Source organism: Podarcis bocagei, assembly GCF_964188305.1.
Source record: "Podarcis bocagei genome assembly, chromosome: W".
NCBI lineage: Eukaryota > Metazoa > Chordata > Lepidosauria > Squamata > Lacertidae > Podarcis > Podarcis bocagei.
Genome location: NC_138131.1, coordinates 73893461 through 73914248, shown reverse-complemented (window position 1 = coordinate 73914248; position 20788 = coordinate 73893461). Strand labels below are relative to the sequence as shown.

At 42.8% G+C, this 20788-nt stretch overlaps 1 protein-coding gene across 1 annotated transcript in view; it reads right to left on the bottom strand.

Moving 5' to 3' along the window:
• Window positions 1-1020: 1020 nt before the first annotated feature.
• LOC308578141 (uncharacterized protein) overlaps window positions 1021-20788 on the bottom strand; it is a gene marked incomplete at its 5' end in the record, with an annotated part of 46207 nt that continues 26439 nt past the window's right edge. Inside the window, 3 exons of the mRNA XM_081178406.1 lie at window positions 1021-1223; window positions 3321-3500; window positions 19137-19238. Coding sequence (XP_081034532.1) covers window positions 1032-1223; window positions 3321-3500; window positions 19137-19238 — 474 coding nt within the window. The remainder of the gene's footprint in view (window positions 1224-3320; window positions 3501-19136; window positions 19239-20788) is intronic.

The following is a 20788-nucleotide window of genomic DNA, read 5'->3' as shown; positions in this document are numbered from 1 at the left end:
GAAAGAAAGTTTAAAACAAGTATATCAGGAGGCTTGTAAATATAAATTGCAGCAGTTTTCCAGTAGATACTGTCTCAGCCTACTCTGGTATACTGTAGCAAAAGAATCCAGGAACTTTGTATCACAATGTAACCTTCACAGGGAAAAGTCAGTTCAGTGCCCTATTGTCTTATTTAGCAGTCCGTTTCAGGTTATTGAGGCAGCAGAAATTTTTTTCTTTTAAATAGATCATGCAGTTACTAATGTCTCTTTTGCCTCCCCTCTGCCCTGCTAGCTAGAGGGGAGATCTAAAGTCCAAATGTCAGATTTAATTAATCAAAGGCAATGTCTCTTGCGGATGCAGCTTTAAAGTTTCGTTGCTTTCACTTTCATGCAGTCGGGGGAAGGCAGACTTCCTTAATTTTCACCTCCCCGTTTTCAGCCAAATTTCCAGACTTTAGTTTCAAATAGACGTTCAGTCTTACTCACGGGTTTTTTCAGTCCGAAATTTACAGGAAGGAATCGGCGCTCTCCGCTAATAGCGACGCGGCTTCACCCTGCGGGCTGGGTAGCGATTCTCAGCACCGCGCTCCCCCGATGTCGTTCCGGAGCCTTTAAAAAGGCTCTTTCTGCGGTAAAGGGGGGGCGCTCCTGGTGCCCACCGAATCTCCTCGTTCACAGGCTTCCGCGCCTGTGATTTTAGGGGTCCCCCGCTTGCCGTAGCGGGTCAGACCCGAACTCGCAGAGCAGTCCTCCTCCGGAGCTCGGAAAGAGGACCGCCATTAGCGCTGGCGCCGACCGGAAGTCACCCAGGATCCTGATCTCTTGTGGCAGAGAGTTCCACCAGGCCGGGGCCAAGGCTGAAAAGGCCCTGGCCCTGGTCGAGGCCAGCCTAATCTCCCTGAAGCCCAGGACCTCTAACATTTTTTTATTTGCAGACTGTTAGATCCTCCGTGGAGAGGCGGTCCTAGGCTGTATTCATTCGTTTGGCCCAACGTGGGGCTCGTACCCATGACCCCAAGATTCAGAGTCTCAGCGCTCTGCCGCCTGAGCTACTCACACAGCTGCCCTCTTGTGCACCTCACCTCAAATTTGTCCGAATTGTGCATGCCTGGGATTGACTGCATGAGATGGGAGGTGGGGTGGTTCCCAAAGTCAGAGCTCAGGTAGCCAACGCGGAGCCGGCCCTCACTGCCTTTCAGGTCCTTGGGGTGCTCGTAAGGCGGCTTGTGGAGCACGTTGATCTAGCAAGGGGATTCAAGAAAGCCGGGTTACGGAAATGACATGGGGGTGGGGGACATGAGGCCACATCTTTGAAGTTGTTCCAATGTTACAAATATACATACCTTTGACTTGACAGCCCAAGAAAGACATGCAGAAAATCTATGCTTTAACCGACTCTCCTCATTCCGCCATTTGAACGAATTTGGGCTCCACCTCCCTCCATGAGCCAAGAAGCAGGAAGTCATGTAGGCAGCAGGAACAGGGCATCCCGCCAGAATTCCCCAAGCCTGAGAGCACATACACGGCACCCCACCGAGGGAGGGACCAAGGGGGCAACCATAGACATCTGCCAAGGCAGTTTAGCAAGGCAGGTGTTCTGAATGCCCATCTCCAGACAAGTCCAGTGGGAAAGGACGTGTCAAGAGTTTTATTGTTCTTTCAGTGATGGAGATTTAAGGGGTCTGATAAAGGGACCTCATAGTGAATGCATAACCCTTGTATACCCCTCCTCATTTGTGATGTGCTAGTGATGTAGTGATGATGTATCAACGATGCTGCTTGAAGTGTATTCTGGGGGGAAGAAGGAAGTTATAAAAGTTGACATTGCCCCATGCTCGGGGTTCTTACTCCTGGGCAGACCTGTGGTGCAACAGTAAGAATCATGGTCTACTGACCACTGTTTTGCTCCAAATTACCGGGCTGGGACTTCCTCCTTTTACTGACAGCATGGACCCATGGGGGACAAGTGCCCCGGTGAGCTAGGCTGTCAAGGAGTCACTCACCCTGGAATTTTTTCGCTTAACAGCCATTGGCGCCAATACAGAGCAGGCTTCCTAAACCTTGGCCCTCCAGCTGTTTTCAAACTACAGTGCCCATCATCCCTGACCACTAGACCTGCTAGCTAGGGACCATGGAGCTGTAGGCCAAAAGCATCAGGAGGGCCAAGGTTGAGGAAGCCTGATAGAGAGCTCTACCTCTCTTTCAAATCAGAGCCGGCAAAGGCGGTGGAGTTCCTGCGCGGGTGCCTCGAGGCGGTTGGAGGGTGGATGGCAGCTAACTGGTTGAGGTTGAATCCTGACAAGACTGAAGTTCTGTGGTGTGTGGGTGGGTGGGGGGGACTCCCTGGTCCTGAACGGGGCAACTGTGCCCCTGAAGGACCAGCTGCACAGTCTGGGGGTCATTTTGGACCCATGGAGGCACAGGTCTGTTCTGTGTCCAGGGCAGCTCTATCTGGGATGCAGGATAAGACCCTCCCTGCCCACGGACTCTCTTGCCAGAGTGGCGCATGCTCTTGTTATCTCCAGCTTGGACGACTGCAATGCGCTCTATGTGGGGCTACCTTACTGCAATTAATCCAGAATGTGGTAGCCAGACTGGGGGCTGTGAACAGCCGCAGAGACCACATAACACCAGTCTTGAAAGACCTGCATTGACTCCCAGTACGTTTCCGGGCACAATTCAAAGTGTTGGTGCTGACCTTGAAAGCCCTAAACAGCCCAGCAGATGAAACTTTCCTCTGGTTGTCAATATTAAGAGGATGCCAGCAAGATCAAGCCTTTCTGTAAAATAAAGGATTTAAATCCAGTCTGACTGAGACCACATACCACCGGTCCCAAGAGATCTGCTTTGGCTCCCAGTACGTTTCCAAGCACAATTCATAGTGTCGGTGCTGACCTTGAAAGCCCTCAATGGCCTCGGCCCAGTAGACCTGAAGGAGCATCTCCACCCCGGACACCGGGGTCCCTCTCCCGAGGGCCTTCTGGCGCTTCCCTCCCTGCAAGAAGCCAAGTTACAGGGAAGCAGGCAGAGGGCCTTCTCGTGGTGACGGCCGCCCTGTGGAACGCCCTTCCATCAGATGTCAAAGAAATAAGCAATTATCTCACTTTTAAAAGACATCTGAAGGCAGCCCTGTTTAGGGAAGTTTTTAAATATTTAATGCTGTCTTGTGTTTTTAATATTTGGTTGGCAGCCACCCAGAGTGGCTGAGGATACCCAGACAGATGGGCAGGGTAGAAATAATAAATTATTATATATTATTATATATCCAAAGCCAACATGAAAGCATTCAAACTCTGACGGAACGGAGCGGCGCACACCTCTTCACAGCATAGACCCACCTTGTCCAGGCAAAGGTTCCCATGTCTCTCGGCAATAGCCTTTCGGAAGCCGTGAGACAGTGGATACAGCATGCTGTGATGGGGGTGCACCGAAGGGAGCCGGTTCTTCTCCAGCTGGTCAGCCACAATACTGACAAGCTTCTTCATTCTCTCGTCGTAATCGGTCCAATCACAGACGATCTGAAAGGGGGCAAAGAAAACCAGGGTTCTAGATTCAGGTAGGTAGCCGTATTGGTCTGATGAAGTCAAAATATATATAAAAATTGTCCAGTAGTGCCTTAGAGACCAACAAAGTTTGTTCTTGGTATAAGCCAGGCACCCCAAGCCTTCGGCCCTCCAGATGTTTTAGACTACAATTCCCATCATCCCCGACCACTGGTCCTGTTAGCTAGGGATCATGGGAGTTGTAGGCCAAAACATCGGGGGGGGGCGCAGGTTGGGGATGCCTGATATAAGCTTTTGTGTGCATGCACACTTCTTCAGATACACTGAAGCGGAAGTCCCCAGACCCTGATATACAGAGGGAGAAGTCCCCAGACCCTGCTATATAAGAGTAAGGAGAAGCCCCCAGACCCTGATATATAGTGGGAGGGTGAGTTGGGGTTTTTCTCCGAAGGGTAGTATGTGATAGGAATTTTATGGTTTTAGATATATAGTAATGTTCATAACTGCACATACATAGATCAGTACAAGAAGGCCGACCTGGAACCATTTTGATTCCTAAACTGACCAAATCCTTTCTCTGCAAGGTTAAAAATGGAAAAGCCTCCCCATTGTCTCTTCCTTTAATCTGTGTTTGAATAAGGTGTGAGCCTGTGACCTGGCCCAGGAAATAAGTATTTTAGCATTACAAAGGAATGGCCAGGCTCCCCAGAAAATCCAATCAAGTAACCTGCTAGACAGGAGATAAACAAGGAGAAGAGAAAAACAACATTTAAATTTCTGTGATGTAGGTGGGATGTATCTGAGGGGTGGTCTTAGGTTACACCCCTTCTGTGATGTATGCATAATGTTTCTGGGGGTGGTCCTGATCTAGAGAAGGGGAATTTCAAAAGTCTTTATAAGGCCTCGCAGGCCATTGTTCTGGGTCCTCTTCCTCTCCTGCGTGTGAGGGGGGTACCCTGTTGCAACAGATCAATAAAGATCAAGCTTACTAGCTGCTTTGCTTCTCAATATTCTCTGGTTGGCCTCTGTTATTTTCTCCTACCAATAGGGAACCTATGTAAGGACTCTATATGGGCTCTTGGATACCCCATAAGGGAAAAGGGCATATTTTTATTTACAACAGATGGCGACCACGCACGAAGGGACTTTTGGTTACCCGGATTCTGGAAACGAGGAAGGACTGGTTATCCAGCGTGCACCAGGCAGTTTGCCAGGAGGAATAACCAGTCTTCCATCGGTCCCAGGGTCTGGCAATAACTGGAGTTTCAGCGGGGCTAACCAGAGGAAGCAAATCTTGATCAGGCCGGCCTTAAAAAAACCAGTCAAGAGATCCCGGGATCACCAGGACAGCGCTTGCGAAGTGAGTATGAGTAGGAAAAATGGGTAGTGGGGTGGGATTCTGCAAACCACAGCAAACCTATACTTCTCAAATCCTTACTTCTTTCCTCACTTTAACTCTTGAAAAATTGCCTTCTCCTCCTTTCTGTCCCCTCGATCTCAACACCAGCCTTAGCCCTTCGGAGTATGCCCAGGCAAGGGTTGTGTGTGACTTCTTTCACTTAATTCTTTATGCCGACCTATTCCTTCGGAGTTTTGCCCAGAAAGGTCGTGCAATTTCTTCTGCACTGAAAACTATAATTCCCAAGACTATAACTCCCAGCACAGCCGCACCTCTGCCATGGCGATCTTTGTTAGAAATGACCTGTGAACAGAGAACGCAAGGGCGCTGAATTCCTTTCCATCTTTCATATTCCAGAGTCTCAATCTGGCATTGCAAGTGTGCAAGCGTTCAGTAGGGACTCTGAGTTAGATTGTAAAAGGCAGGGAGGTTGCTGTGAGTTGTAGAATAGAGATTTGTCCAGGTATCCCCAGGTTTTTTCCCTTGGATCCCCAAGTTTTCCCCTCGGAGATTTGTCCAGGTATCCCCAAGTTTTCCCTTGGATCCCCAAGTTTTCCCCTCGGAGATTTGTCCAGGTTTCCCCAAGTTTTCCCCTCGGATCCCCAGGTTTTCCCCTCGGAGATTTGTCCAGGTATCCCCAGGTTTTTTCCCTTGGATCCCCAAGTTTTCCCCTCGGAGATTTGTCCAGGTATCCCCAAGTTTTCCCCTCGGATCCCCAGGTTTTTCCCCTCGGAGATTTGTCCAGGTATCCCCAGGTTTTTTCCCTTGGATCCCCAAGTTTTCCCCTCGGAGATTTGTCCAGGTTTTCCCAAGTTTTCCCCTCGGATCCCCAGGTTTTCCCCCTCGGAGATTTGTCCAGGTATCCCCAGGTTTTTCCCATCGGAGATTTCTCCAGGTATCCCCAAGTTTTTTTGTCCAGGTTTCCCCTTTTCCGGACCCTTCGGAGTTTTGCCCAGGTCCAAAACCCTTTTAATTGAAAATGGGTGCACCTCAGTCAAAAGAAAAATAGTCCCCAGACCCCTGGCGTGAAAGAAGCCCAGTTGGTGCTTACTTCCCGCCTGGACTCTGACAGTCCCCTTCAATTTGTGTTTAAGAAACGTTTTTCCTGTGTTTAAATTGTACTTAGGTAACATCCAGCAGCTGCTTATCTTAAATGTGCCATCTAAAATAAGAATGCAAGCTTGCTCCAAATTCTAAATCTAAGGAAGCCATGTTGAACCTTATCAGTCTTAAAAACAAGACAAAATGGAGAATGGAGTGTGCAAATGTTTATTTGAGAGAGGCTCTAAAAGAGTTTTCCTCCCAAGTGGTAAAATCCTGTATACGTGCTACTTGTGTTCTGAAAGGAGGATTACCCCACCTCCTTTCTCTAGTTTCAGTGGGGAGGGTGATTTTAAGTCTAATGGTAAATGTTGTGTTGTAACTTTTGAGTTTGTGAGTACATCTGTGTTCCAGTCTAAGTTAACCTAATGTTTCTAGTTAACCTAATGTTTCTGCTGCAAAAGCCTAGTTGAGCCAACTGCTCTCTCAAGCTAAAATGCAGTGTATGTATTTCATTAAGCATATGCCTATGAAAGTATGGTGTTCCTTCTAAGAAAAATATCTGAGTCCAGTTTTAACTTTGATCTGGTTGGACAGAAGAGTTATTGTAAGGCTCCTGATATCAGTCTCAATAAGATGTCCTGGCCTTTTTTCTTAGAAAATGCCCCCCCCCCCCTTGTTTCATTCTCTCTTTCAGGTTTTTTCCTTCTCCTTCTTATTCTGTGCCAGGTGTTGTAAATAAAAATATGCCCTTTTCCCTTATGGGGTATCCAAGAGCCCATATAGAGTCCTTACATAGGTTCCCTATTGGTAGGAGAAAATAACAGAGGCCAACCAGAGAATATTGAGAAGCAAAGCAGCTAGTAAGCTTGATCTTTATTGATCTGTTGCAACAGGGTACTCCCCTCACACGCAGGAGAGGAAGAGGACCCAGAACAATGGCCTGCGAGGCCTTATAAAGACTTTTGAAATTCCCCTTCTCTAGATCAGGACCACCCCCAGAAACATTATGCATACATCACAGAAGGGGTGTAACCTAAGACCACCCCTCAGATACATCCCACCTACATCACAGAAATTTAAATGTTGTTTTTCTCTTCTCCTTGTTTATCTCCTGTCTAGCAGGTTACTTGATTGGATTTTCTGGGGAGCCTGGCCATTCCTTTGTAATGCTAAAATACTTATTTCCTGGGCCAGGTCACAGGCTCACACCTTATTCAAACACAGATTAAAGGAAGAGACAATGGGGAGGCTTTTCCATTTTTAACCTTGCAGAGAAAGGATTTGGTCAGTTTAGGAATCAAAATGGTTCCTGTGCTGATCTATGTATGTGCAGTTATGAACATTACTATATATCTAAAACCATAAAATTCCTATCACAATATTCCCCCCTTTGGGGCTAGAATTTTTCTTAAAAATTTTTGCCCCACAAATAATAACATCGTATGTTGTAAATGGATGTGTTTGTATAAATATATCATAAAAATAACACATGTTGCGTTTTGCTACTAAATTACTTGTGGCATTCTAACACTTTGGGAGAGACCATTTACTCAATAGTGTTCTATGCTTTACACCTAGCAGGAAGGTAAGGTCCACTAATGACTGAAAAGTGCAGTTTGCTTCCCCCCCGCCATTTTTGTGTTCTCAGGTGTCAAGGTAGCTCTTCTGAGGTCTCACACTGACATAGTGCTACAGCAACACATCCTGTCTGTTGAATCCCCTCAGGGCTTTCATTTAACCATGTCGCCTGGCATTCACCATAGCTGGCACAGGTTTGGGCATCTCGTGAGGGAGAGGTCTTCGCCTTGGCCTTTAGCTATGGGATTTTATTATAGGCTGTGGTCTCGCACTCGCACAATGGGAAGTTGCTCACTTGCACTTAAAGGACCAAAAAGCTAATTGCAGCCTGGATACACTTGCCCAATTCAAACTGAGTCCAATTTGAATTTATCTTGCCCCATGGTTCTCAACTCTTCAAACCAATCTGTTAAAGAAAACCATTCTTAAAAAGGGCACTTTGTCCAAATAAGTCAATTTAACTCTATAAGGGATCATTCCTGCTAAACTAAAGCATATCCACCTTCATGTACCTGGTGTTTTATGGATCCAGAAGTTTGTCCTTGGCAAAACGAGGTTTAACACATATTAAAATGGATAGGGAAAGATTGGCATAGTGTCAGGTGGGACAATGAAATGTGGTTATCTAAACATTGGACTACACAATAGTGTGAGCTATTAGAAAGTATAAAATGCATGAGAATTCTCCATTGGTGTGTAAGCAATAAGACATTAAACATAAAAACAGTTACACACAATATTCCCCCCTTTGTGGAAATTACACTGTCAGACACATTTCAACATTCTTACATAATAACACATAATACAAAAAAAAAAAACTAATTAAATATCTGTTACATATCTTGACACAATTGTGATCTTTTACGTATGTATCTTTTGAATCCTGGAGCAGAGGCTTGAGGTTCAAGTGAAAAAATGTCCTTGCAATTCAACTCCTCCCCCCTTTGTCAGCCCCCCCCCCGTCAGTCTATAGCCTTTGAAAGAGATAACTGTGGGCACTTTGAAAACTCTGGTGTTGCAGGTCTTGTGAGTTGAGGGGTTGTTGCTGCTTTTCATCATTGCACATCTGTAGAAGTGATATCCTGTAAGGGGGCAGGGTTTTGGGGAGACTTAAACACACAGTTAGACAAGGATGGGGGAAAAGGCAAAAGGGATGTCCTTGAGTTTTCCGTGGGAAGCTGCAGATAATAACAATCTTAGTGGATTAAACATTTTATTCATTATCACATTTCCATATAATTACTGTTATTATCTGCTAAGTTTGTTTGCTTTCTTTCACTTAATAAAAAATTACTCCACATGTAGAGAAAGAGAACTGTAAAAAATACAAGAAAGGTTAAAAAATAAAAAGAAAGCAAAAAATTAGATTACCAGTTAGATGAAAATGGACTTGACACAAAGACATCAGATTCAGAAAATAACTATTATTAAATAGTACAAAGATATTATCAAAACCACACATATTACTACTGGACTGAAAAAAAAAATGGGAAACCAATGGGGAAAACTTAAAATTCACCATGTGCTATCCAATAAAAGAACTTCATGAGACTGACTTTCAACATGTGATGAACATGTCCCCAAAGTAAAACACACACACACACAAATGACCTATGAGGAACCAAAAATAAATAAATGCTAAGACACACAATTAATAAGCAACCTGAAGTAACCTGAAGTAATCTGTTTTGGCATTCTAACATCACAAATGAAAATAAAAGTGTTTCTTGATGTGACATCAGCTGTAATGTTAATAGCGGAATATTGGGAAATGAGTTAATACCAATAAAAATGAATGGCAATTTAAAGTTGTGCAGGTACCTTGCACTAGCCAAAATGACAGAATTAGTAAGAAATGCTCAAACAATGTTTGGTTGTGCTTCGATTAACTTCATAGACATCATGGAGAAACTGATTAAATAAATGAAAACAGATTATTTGTAACTTAAAGTGTCAAAGGCACAAAGAGATGGAAGTTACTAATACAGCAGGGATTCAGACTTGTTTCACAGAACAGAAAGAAAGTTGCTGTTTGGCTTTAAGGGAAGAAAGACAAAAAGAAAAACAAATGCAATTACTTTTTATAGAGTATTTAAATCACTGTTTGCATCCCCTCATTATCATTTGTGCTGTGGGAGAAAAGAAAGGACACTCTGTTGAAAGGGAAAATTATTTCATGTGAGAGGTCTGTCAGGAAATGCTGTTCCTAAAATGCATAGGCATATACACACCTGTTGAAAGGGAAAATTATTTCATGTGAGAGGTCTGTCAGGAAATGCTGTTCCTAAAATGCATAGGCATACACACACACACACACACACACACACACACACACTGTTATAAAATCTACTCAAGAGAGGAACTCACAGTGGGAGTGCTTTGATATTACCTGTGAAAAGAATTTGACATGTCCAGTACTTAACTCTTTTGTATTAAGTAGCCCCTGGAGCAAAACACATTAAGGGTGATTTCCCTCAATGGCTATTTGGAAAGGTTTCTCCCTGCAGCACACTGCTCTCCAAACCTTCTCTCTCCCCCCTCCAATCTCTCTCTCTCTCTCTCTCTCTCTTTTTTTTTTTAAGCTGATCTAGCCTCTGTGCATGTGCAGAGTTCATGCCTCAGCAAACCTTTTATACCATTGAAAATGTTGCATCTTTTGGCTCAATTAGAATAAGGAAGGGAAAGGTAAGGAGTAGATTTTAAAAATATGGTTAGATTTTAAAACAAAAAAGAGAAACTCAGCAATTCAAGTATTCACCATTCAGCCCAAGCAAAGGAGTGCTTCCTTTATGTACAGGAAAGGGCTAATATCCCTCTGGCCATTCGCGGAACAATCAACCGCTCTCTTATTTATGAGTAAAAATGGCCAGAGAGTTAGAATTCATAGGATTATTTTATTTTATTTTTTTAACATTCTCAGTCATGGTCAAGGCTAATTCTACTTAACTATATGAATTTTTATGTGCTTAAACTTTGAGTAGACTTTTAAGTCTGATTTTTGTAAATAATAGACAAAATGATAAACACTAATCACTTAAATGCCTGATATCACCAGTTCTGCTTCAAACATCACGAGCAAATCTGGGCTGAATTTCAACACATCAGTTACAAATTGGGAAAGTTGAAAGGGACCTGGGGTCATCTAGTCCAACCCTAAAATACAGGGTTCATAGCAAGATTTGTACTACCAGAAACACACACATTCACCTCTCACCTTTAAAAACAAAGAGCAAATCTGGGCTGGATTTCAACTCATCAGCCACAAATTGGGAAAGTTGAAAGGGACCTGGGGTCATCTAGTCCAACCCTAAAATACAGGGTTCATAGCAAGATTTGTACTACCAGAGAGACACACACATACTTATGTACACAGACACAACTGGGGAAGAGACCACAAGCCATGCGCCTATCATGTACTATGGAAGAGGAAAATAAAAGTACCCAACCCTTTTAGCAGATCTTGAAGCTAGTTTGAGTGAGTGTTTACTTCCTTAGACTAAAGAGTGAAAGTTCCTAGATAAATTATCTTTAAAGACTGAAGTGAACATTTTTCCTAAGATAGGGAGAGGATCTCTTATAAAGCATAGTTAAAACAACCATAGATTTGATTTAAAAGGAATACAAAAGTGACAATTTTTCCTGAACTTGCAGAGGAATAGTAAGCCTAATCTATGCCCCCCCCCTTTGCAGTTTCCTTTAAAGGAAGCTTACTCGGGAGTAAATTTACCTGGCACAGAATAAGAAGGAGAAGGGGGGAAAAAAACAAAAAAAACCTGAAAGAGACAGAATGAAACAGGGGGGGGGGGCATTTTCTAAGAAAAGAGGCCAGGACGTCTTATAGAGACTGATACCAGGAGCCTTACAATAACTCTTCTGTCCAACCAGATCAAAGTTAAAACTGGACTCAGATTTTCTTAGAAGGAACACCATACTTTCATAGGCATATGCTTAATGAAATACATACACTGCATTTTAGCTTGAGAGAGCAGTTGGCTCAACTAGGCTTTTGCAGCAGAAACATTAGGTTAACTTAGACTGGAACACAGGTGTACTCACAAACTCAAAAGTTACAACACAACATCATTTACCATTAGACTTAAAATCACCCTCCCCACTGAAACTAGAGAAAGGGGGTGGGGTAATCCTCCTTTCAGAACACAAGTAGCACGTATACAGGATTTTACCACTTGGGAGAAAAACTCTCTTTTAGAGCCTCTTTAACAAACATTTGCACACTTCATTCTCAATTTTTGTCTTGTTTAAAGACTGATAAGGTTCAACATGGCTTCCTTAGATTTAGAATTTGGAGCAAGCTTGCATTTTTATTTTAGATGGCACATTTAAGATAAGCAGCTGCTGGATGTTGCCTAAGTACAATTTAAACACAGGAAAAACGTTTCTTAAACACAAATTGAAGGGGACTGTCAGAGTCCAGGCGGGAAGTAAGCACCAACTGGGCTTCTTTCACGCCAGGGGTCTGGGGACTTTTTTTCTTTTGACTGAGGTGCACCCATTTTCAATTAAAAGGGGTTTGGACCTGGGCAAAACTCCGAAGGGTCCGGAAAAGGGGAAACCTGGTCAAAACTCCGAGGGGGAAAAACCTGGGGATACCTGGACAAATCTCCGAGGGGAAAATCCTGGGGATACCTGGACAAATCTCCGAGGGGAAAAACCTGGGGATACCTGGACAAATCTCCGAGGGGGAAAACCTGGGGATACCTGGACAAATCTCCGAGGGGAAAAACCTGGGGATACCTGGACAAATCTCCGAGGGGAAAACCTGGGGATACCTGACTTAATCTCTATTCTACAACCCACAGCAACCTCCCTGCCTTTTACAATCTAACTCAGAGTCCCTACTGAACGCTTGCACACTTGCAATGCCAGATTGAGACTCTGGAATATGAAAGATGGAAAGGAATTCAGCGCCCTTGCGTTCTCTGTTCACAGGTCATTTCTAACAAAGATCGCCATGGCAGAGGTGCGGCTGCGCTGGGAGTTATAGTCTTGGGAATTATAGTTTTCAGTGCAGAAGAAATTGCACGACCTTTCTGGGCAAAACTCCGAAGGAATAGGTCGGCATAAAGAATTAAGTGAAAGAAGTCACACACAACCCTTGCCTGGGCATACTCCGAAGGGCTAAGGCTGGTGTTGAGATCGAGGGGACAGAAAGGAGGAGAAGGCAATTTTTCAAGAGTTAAAGTGAGGAAAGAAGTAAGGATTTGAGAAGTATAGGTTTGCTGTGGTTTGCAGAATCCCACCCCACTACCCATTTTTCCTACTCATACTCACTTCGCAAGCGCTGTCCTGGTGATCCCGGGATCTCTTGACTGGTTTTTTTAAGGCCGGCCTGATCAAGATTTGCTTCCTCTGGTTAGCCCCGCTGAAACTCCAGTTATTGCCAGACCCTGGGACCGATGGAAGACTGGTTATTCCTCCTGGCAAACTGCCTGGTGCGCGCTGGATAACCAGTCCTTCCTCGCTTCCAGAATCTGGGTAACCAAAAGTCCCTTCGTGCGTGGTCGCCATCTGTTGTAAATAAAAATATGCCCTTTTCCCTTATGGGGTATCCAAGAGCCCATATAGAGTCCTTACATAGGTTCCCTATTGGTAGGAGAAAATAACAGAGGCCAACCAGAGAATATTGAGAAGCAAAGCAGCTAGTAAGCTTGATCTTTATTGATCTGTTGCAACAGGGTACTCCCCTCACACGCAGGAGAGGAAGAGGACCCAGAACAATGGCCTGCGAGGCCTTATAAAGACTTTTGAAATTCCCCTTCTCTAGATCAGGACCACCCCCAGAAACATTATGCATACATCACAGAAGGGGTGTAACCTAAGACCACCCCTCAGATACATCCCACCTACATCACAGAAATTTAAATGTTGTTTTTCTCTTCTCCTTGTTTATCTCCTGTCTAGCAGGTTACTTGATTGGATTTTCTGGGGAGCCTGGCCATTCCTTTGTAATGCTAAAATACTTATTTCCTGGGCCAGGTCACAGGCTCACACCTTAGAATCATAGAATCATAGAATCATAGAGTTGGAAGAGACCACAAGGGCCATCGAGTCCAACCCCCTGCCAAGCAGGAAACACCATCAGAGCACTCCTGACATATGGTTGTCAAGCCTCTGCTTAAAGACCTCCAAAGTAGGAGACTCCACCACACTCCTTGGCAGCAAATTCCACTGTCGAACAGCTCTTACTGTCAGGAAGTTCTTCCGAATGTTTAGGTGGAATCTTCTTTCTTGTAGTTTGGATCCATTGCTCCGTGTCCGCTTCTCTGGAGCAGCAGAAAACAACCTTTCTCTCTCCTCTATATGACATCCTTTTCTATATTTGAACATGGCTATCATATAACCCCTTAACCTCCTCTTCTCCAAGCCCAAGACAGAACCCTGTGGCACCCCACTAGTCACTCTTCTTATTCAAACACAGATTAAAGGAAGAGACAATGGGGAGGCTTTTCCATTTTTAACCTTGCAGAGAAAGGATTTGGTCAGTTTAGGAATCAAAATGGTTCCTGTGCTGATCTATGTATGTGCAGTTATGAACATTACTATATATCTAAAACCATAAAATTCCTATCACACAGGTAAATTTACTCCCGAGTAAGCTTCCTTTAAAGGAAACTGCAAAGGGGGGGGCATAGATTAGGCTTACTATTCCTCTGCAAGTTCAGGAAAAATTGTCACTTTTGTATTCCTTTTAAATCAAATCTATGGTTGTTTTAACTATGCTTTATAAGAGATCCTCTCCCTATCTTAGGAAAAATGTTCACTTCAGTCTTTAAAGATAATTTATCTAGGAACTTTCACTCTTTAGTCTAAGGAAGTAAACACTCACTCAAACTAGCTTCAAGATCTGCTAAAAGGGTTGGGTACTTTTATTTTCCTCTTCCATAGTACATGATAGGCGCATGGCTTGTGGTCTCTTCCCCAGTTGTGTCTGTGTACATAAGTATGTGTGTGTCTCTCTGGTAGTACAAATCTTGCTATGAACCCTGTATTTTAGGGTTGGACTAGATGACCCCAGGTCCCTTTCAACTTTCCCAATTTGTGGCTGATGAGTTGAAATCCAGCCCAGATTTGCTCTTTGTTTTTAAAGGTGAGAGGTGAATGTGTGTGTTTCTGGTAGTACAAATCTTGCTATGAACCCTGTATTTTAGGGTTGGACTAGATGACCCCAGGTCCCTTTCAACTTTCCCAATTTGTAACTGATGTGTTGAAATTCAGCCCAGATTTGCTCGTGATGTTTGAAGCAGAACTGGTGATATCAGGCATTTAAGTGATTAGTGTTTATCATTTTGTCTATTATTTACAAAAATCAGACTTAAAAGTCTACTCAAAGTTTAAGCACATAAAAATTCATATAGTTAAGTAGAATTAGCCTTGACCATGACTGAGAATGTTAAAAAAATAAAATAAAATAATCCTATGAATTCTAACTCTCTGGCCATTTTTACTCATAAATAAGAGAGCGGTTGATTGTTCCGCGAATGGCCAGAGGGATATTAGCCCTTTCCTGTACATAAAGGAAGCACTCCTTTGCTTGGGCTGAATGGTGAATACTTGAATTGCTGAGTTTCTCTTTTTTGTTTTAAAATCTAACCATATTTTTAAAATCTACTCCTTACCTTTCCCTTCCTTATTCTAATTGAGCCAAAAGATGCAACATTTTCAATGGTATAAAAGGTTTGCTGAGGCATGAACTCTGCACATGCACAGAGGCTAGATCAGCTTAAAAAAAAAAAGAGAGAGAGAGAGAGAGAGAGAGAGATTGGAGGGGGGAGAGAGAAGGTTTGGAGAGCAGTGTGCTGCAGGGAGAAACCTTTCCAAATAGCCATTGAGGGAAATCACCCTTAATGTGTTTTGCTCCAGGGGCTACTTAATACAAAAGAGTTAAGTACTGGACATGTCAAATTCTTTTCACAGGTAATATCAAAGCACTCCCACTGTGAGTTCCTCTCTTGAGTAGATTTTATAACAATGTGTGTGTGTGTGTGTGTGTGTGTGTGTGTGTATGCCTATGCATTTTAGGAACAGCATTTCCTGACAGACCTCTCACATGAAATAATTTTCCCTTTCAACAGGTGTGTATATGCCTATGCATTTTAGGAACAGCATTTCCTGACAGACCTCTCACATGAAATAATTTTCCCTTTCAACAGAGTGTCCTTTCTTTTCTCCCACAGCACAAATGATAATGAGGGGATGCAAACAGTGATTTAAATACTCTATAAAAAGTAATTGCATTTGTTTTTCTTTTTGTCTTTCTTCCCTTAAAGCCAAACAGCAACTTTCTTTCTGTTCTGTGAAACAAGTCTGAATCCCTGCTGTATTAGTAACTTCCATCTCTTTGTGCCTTTGACACTTTAAGTTACAAATAATCTGTTTTCATTTATTTAATCAGTTTCTCCATGATGTCTATGAAGTTAATCGAAGCACAACCAAACATTGTTTGAGCATTTCTTACTAATTCTGTCATTTTGGCTAGTGCAAGGTACCTGCACAACTTTAAATTGCCATTCATTTTTATTGGTATTAACTCATTTCCCAATATTCCGCTATTAACATTACAGCTGATGTCACATCAAGAAACACTTTTATTTTCATTTGTGATGTTAGAATGCCAAAACAGATTACTTCAGGTTACTTCAGGTTGCTTATTAATTGTGTGTCTTAGCATTTATTTATTTTTGGTTCCTCATAGGTCATTTGTGTGTGTGTGTTTTACTTTGGGGACATGTTCATCACATGTTGAAAGTCAGTTTCATGAAGTCCTTTTATTGGATAGCACATGGTGAATTTTAAGTTTTCCCCATTGTTTTCCCTTTTTCCCCCAGTCCAGTAGTAATCTGTGTGGTTTTGATAATATCTTTGTACTATTTAATAATAGTTATTTTCTGAATCTGATGTCTTTGTGTCAAGTCCATTTTCATCTAACTGGTAATCTAATTTTTTGCTTTCTTTTTATTTTTTAACCTTTGTATTTTTTACAGTTCTCTTTCTATACATGTGGAGTAATTTTTATTTTATAATATGAAAAGAACAACAACAACAAAAATTAAGTGAAGGAAAGCAAACAAACTTAGCAGATAATAACAGTAATTATGTGGAAATGTGATAATAATATTGAAATAAATAAAATGCTTAATGTGCTAAGATTTTTATTTATCTGCAGCTTCCCACGGAAAACTCAAGGACATCCCTTTTGCCTTTTCCCCCTTCCTTGTCTAACTGTGTTTAAGTCTCCCCAAAACCCTGCCCCCTTACAGGATATCACTTCTACAGATGTGCAATGATGAAAAGCAGCAACAACCCCTCAACTCACAAGACCTGCAACACCAGAGTTTTCAAAGTGCCCACAGTTATCTCTTTCAAAGGCTATAGACTGAGGGGGGAGTGGGGCTGACAAAGGGGGGAGGGGTTGAACTGACAAAGGGGGGAGGAGTTGAATTGCAAGGACATTTTTTCACTTGAACCTCAAGCCTCTGCTCCAGGATTCAAAAGATACATACGTAAAAGATCACAATTGTGTCAAGATATGCAACAGATATTGAATTATTTTGTTTTGTATTATGTCTTATTATGTAAGAATGTTGAAATGTGTCTGACAGTGTAATTTCCACAAAGGGGGGAATATTGTGTGTAACTGTTTTTATGTTTAATGTCTTATTGCTTACACACCAATGGAGAATTCTCATGCATTTTATACTTTCTAATAGCTCACACTATTGTGTAGTCCAATGTTTAGATATCCACAATTCGTTGTCCCACCTGGCACTATGCCAACCTTCCCTACCCATTTTAAAAAATGTGCTAAACCAAGGAGAAGCTTCTAAGAAACATGAGGGTGGATATGCTTTGGTTTAGCAGGAATGATTTCTTATAGACTTAAATTGACTTATTTGGACAACTGCCCTTGTTAAGAATGGTTTTCTTTAACAGATTGGTTTGAAGAGTTGAGAACCATGGGGCAAGATAAATTCAAATTGGACTCAGTTTGAATTGGGCAAGTGTATCCAGGCTGCAATTAGCTTTTGGTCCTTTAAGTGCAAGTGAGCAACTTCCCATTGTGCGAGTGCGAGACCACAGCCTATAATAAAAAACCATAGCTAAAGGCCAAGGCGAAGACCTCTCCCTCACGAGATGCCCAAAACCTGTGCCAGCTATGGTGAATGCCAGGCGACATGGTTAAATGAAAGCCCTGAGGGGATTCAACAGAAGGGATGTGTTGCTGTAGCACTATGTCAGTGTGAGACCACAGAAGAGCTACCTTGACACCTGAGAACACAAAAATGGCGGGGGGGGGGAAGCAAACTGCACTTTTCAGTCATTAGTGGACCTTACCTTCCTGCTAGGTGTAAAGCATAGAACACTATTGAGTAAATGGTCTCTCCCAAGGTGTTAAAATGCCACAAGTAATTTAGTAGCAAAACGCAACATGTGTTATTTTTATGATATATTTATACAAACACATCCATTTACAACATCCGATGTTATTATTTGTGGGGCAAAAATTTTTAAGAAAAATTCTAGCCCCAAAGGGGGGAATATTGTGATAGGAATTTTATGGTTTTAGATATATAGTAATGTTCATAACTGCACATACATAGATCAGTACAAGAAGGCCGACCTGGAACCATTTTGATTCCTAAACTGACCAAATCCTTTCTCTGCAAGGTTAAAAATGGAAAAGCCTCCCCATTGTCTCTTCCTTTAATCTGTGTTTGAATAAGGTGTGAGCCTGTGACCTGGCCCAGGAAATAAGTATTTTAGCATTACAAAGGAATGGCCAGGCTCCCCAGAAAATCCAATCAAGTAACCTGCTAGACAGGAGATAAACAAGGAGAAGAGAAAAACAACATTTAAATTTCTGTGATGTAGGTGGGATGTATCTGAGGGGTGGTCTTAGGTTACACCCCTTCTGTGATGTATGCATAATGTTTCTGGGGGTGGTCCTGATCTAGAGAAGGGGAATTTCAAAAGTCTTTATAAGGCCTCGCAGGCCATTGTTCTGGGTCCTCTTCCTCTCCTGCGTGTGAGGGGGGTACCCTGTTGCAACAGATCAATAAAGATCAAGCTTACTAGCTGCTTTGCTTCTCAATATTCTCTGGTTGGCCTCTGTTATTTTCTCCTACCAATAGGGAACCTATGTAAGGACTCTATATGGGCTCTTGGATACCCCATAAGGGAAAAGGGCATATTTTTATTTACAACAAGTAGGAGTCAATGGGTATGGTCCACCTGCTGGCAACTGTGAATGACTGAAAAAACAAGGGATGGTACGCAGATGACCTGAAATAGTTTTAGGATATGTAATGAGACACAGTCGTCCACAGGTTGACCATACCGATTGAGTCCTACTACCGTTCAGAGAAATACCCCGCCCCACCCTCCCTCTAAATATCAGGGTGTGGGGACTTCCGCTTCAGTGTATCTGAATAAGTCTGCCTGCACATGAAAGCTTAGACACAGAACAAACTGAGTTGGTCTCTAAAGTGACATTGGACAATTCCTGAATTAGGTGACGCTTTTACCATTACCGTGGTACCTTGGGACTCAAACGCCTCGGTTCCCAAATGCCGGAAACCCTGGGAGTGTTGGCCCTTAAAACTCTGCCTCACCTGCAAACAGTGCGCCAGGTTGCAGTAAGCGTCAGGAAAATCCGGCTTCAGTTTCAAGGCGGTGCAATACGAAGCAATTGCCTCTGGGATGTTTCCGGAATCCTAGAAAGGGAGGGATATTTCAGCAATTGCCACTAGCTTTTTTTCTCAACCATCAAAACCAAAGATGAAGAACAGACAGAAGGCACGATGATCCACACCTGGTAGACTTATAAAGTAACATTCAACAATCATTGGAATAGAACAGGGGTCGGCAAACTTTTTCAGCAGGGGGCCGTCCACTGTCCCTTAGACCTTGTGGGGGCCAGACTAGATTTTGGGGAGGGGGGAAAAGGAACGCATTCCTATGTCCCACAAATAACCCAGAGGTGCATTTTAAATAAAAGGACACATTATACTCGTGTCAAAACATGCCGACTCCCGGCTAGATTGAGAAGGCCATGGGGCCGTAGTTTGCCTCCCCATGCTATAGAATAATATTGAGTATCAGCATGTAAAAATTCAATAGAAACCTACTCTTAACAATTACAATAAATTGTAATTAATCGTACAATAAATGAATATTACAATGAATGATTATTGTAATTGATCATAGAATAAATGTTACAATAAATGGTTATAAAACAATGGCAAGTCACAGTGTCTACAATAGCCGCAGCGAGAATCTTAACAGACAAAGGATGGAAAGGAGAATCCCATCCCTACTAAGTTGGCGTAGCTAGCAAAAAGGCTAAAATACGCAGAATTAGCAAGATTATAATACAGGCAGAATTACGAGAGGTTTTGGAAGAAACATTTCATAGAGAACAGGACACTTGCAGAGTACAGTGGTACCTCTGGATGTGAATGGGATCCGTTCCGGAGCCCCGTTCGCATCCTGAAGCGAATGCAACCCGCATCTGCACGTCGCAATTCGCCGCTTCTGCGCATGACATCATTTTGAGGGTCTGTGCATGCGGCGAAACCCGCAAGTAACGTGCTCCGTTACTTCTGGGTCACTGCGGAGCGCAACCCAAAAATATTCATCCTGAAGCATATTTAACCCGAGATAGGACTGTATTGTCTAAATTTACAGGGGTGCCCAAATTTTCCCAAAGAGGGCCAGATTTGACATGAGGGCGGGGCAAATTTGTTGAGCTGTTTTAGGATTTAACCCCAAGGTTGTTGAGCTCTTTTTAGGATTGAAGTTGTTGAGCATTTGGGGGGGGGGGGTTGCCCCAGTAAGTAAACCAGGTTACGCTCCCCGGCCACACGCTGGACATGTGTGGTCTAAAAAAAAATGTTGGGAAAATTTAAATTCTTTGGCAGGTGTGGATTGACAAAGGACAGCAGGAAATATGACAAAACCAATGCATTTTGAGATCTAGGAGAGACGAGCAAAAGGGCGCCATCGGAAATGTGACGTAGGGGTGATTGGAAGTCACAATGAGATTTTTGGGTGTGGAACTCCACCATACTTTCCGTCTATATAAGCCACCCTCTATTTGGGGGGGCTCAAATTTAAGAAAATGAGCCATTCACCCACCCAATCACCCGTATAAGACCTCCCCCCCCCATTTTTATTTCAAAGTAAAAATAGCAATTTTTTCATTTTCCTTTTAAAAAAATTATTTACAAACAAACACATAGACACAAAACAAAATTCGTATTAC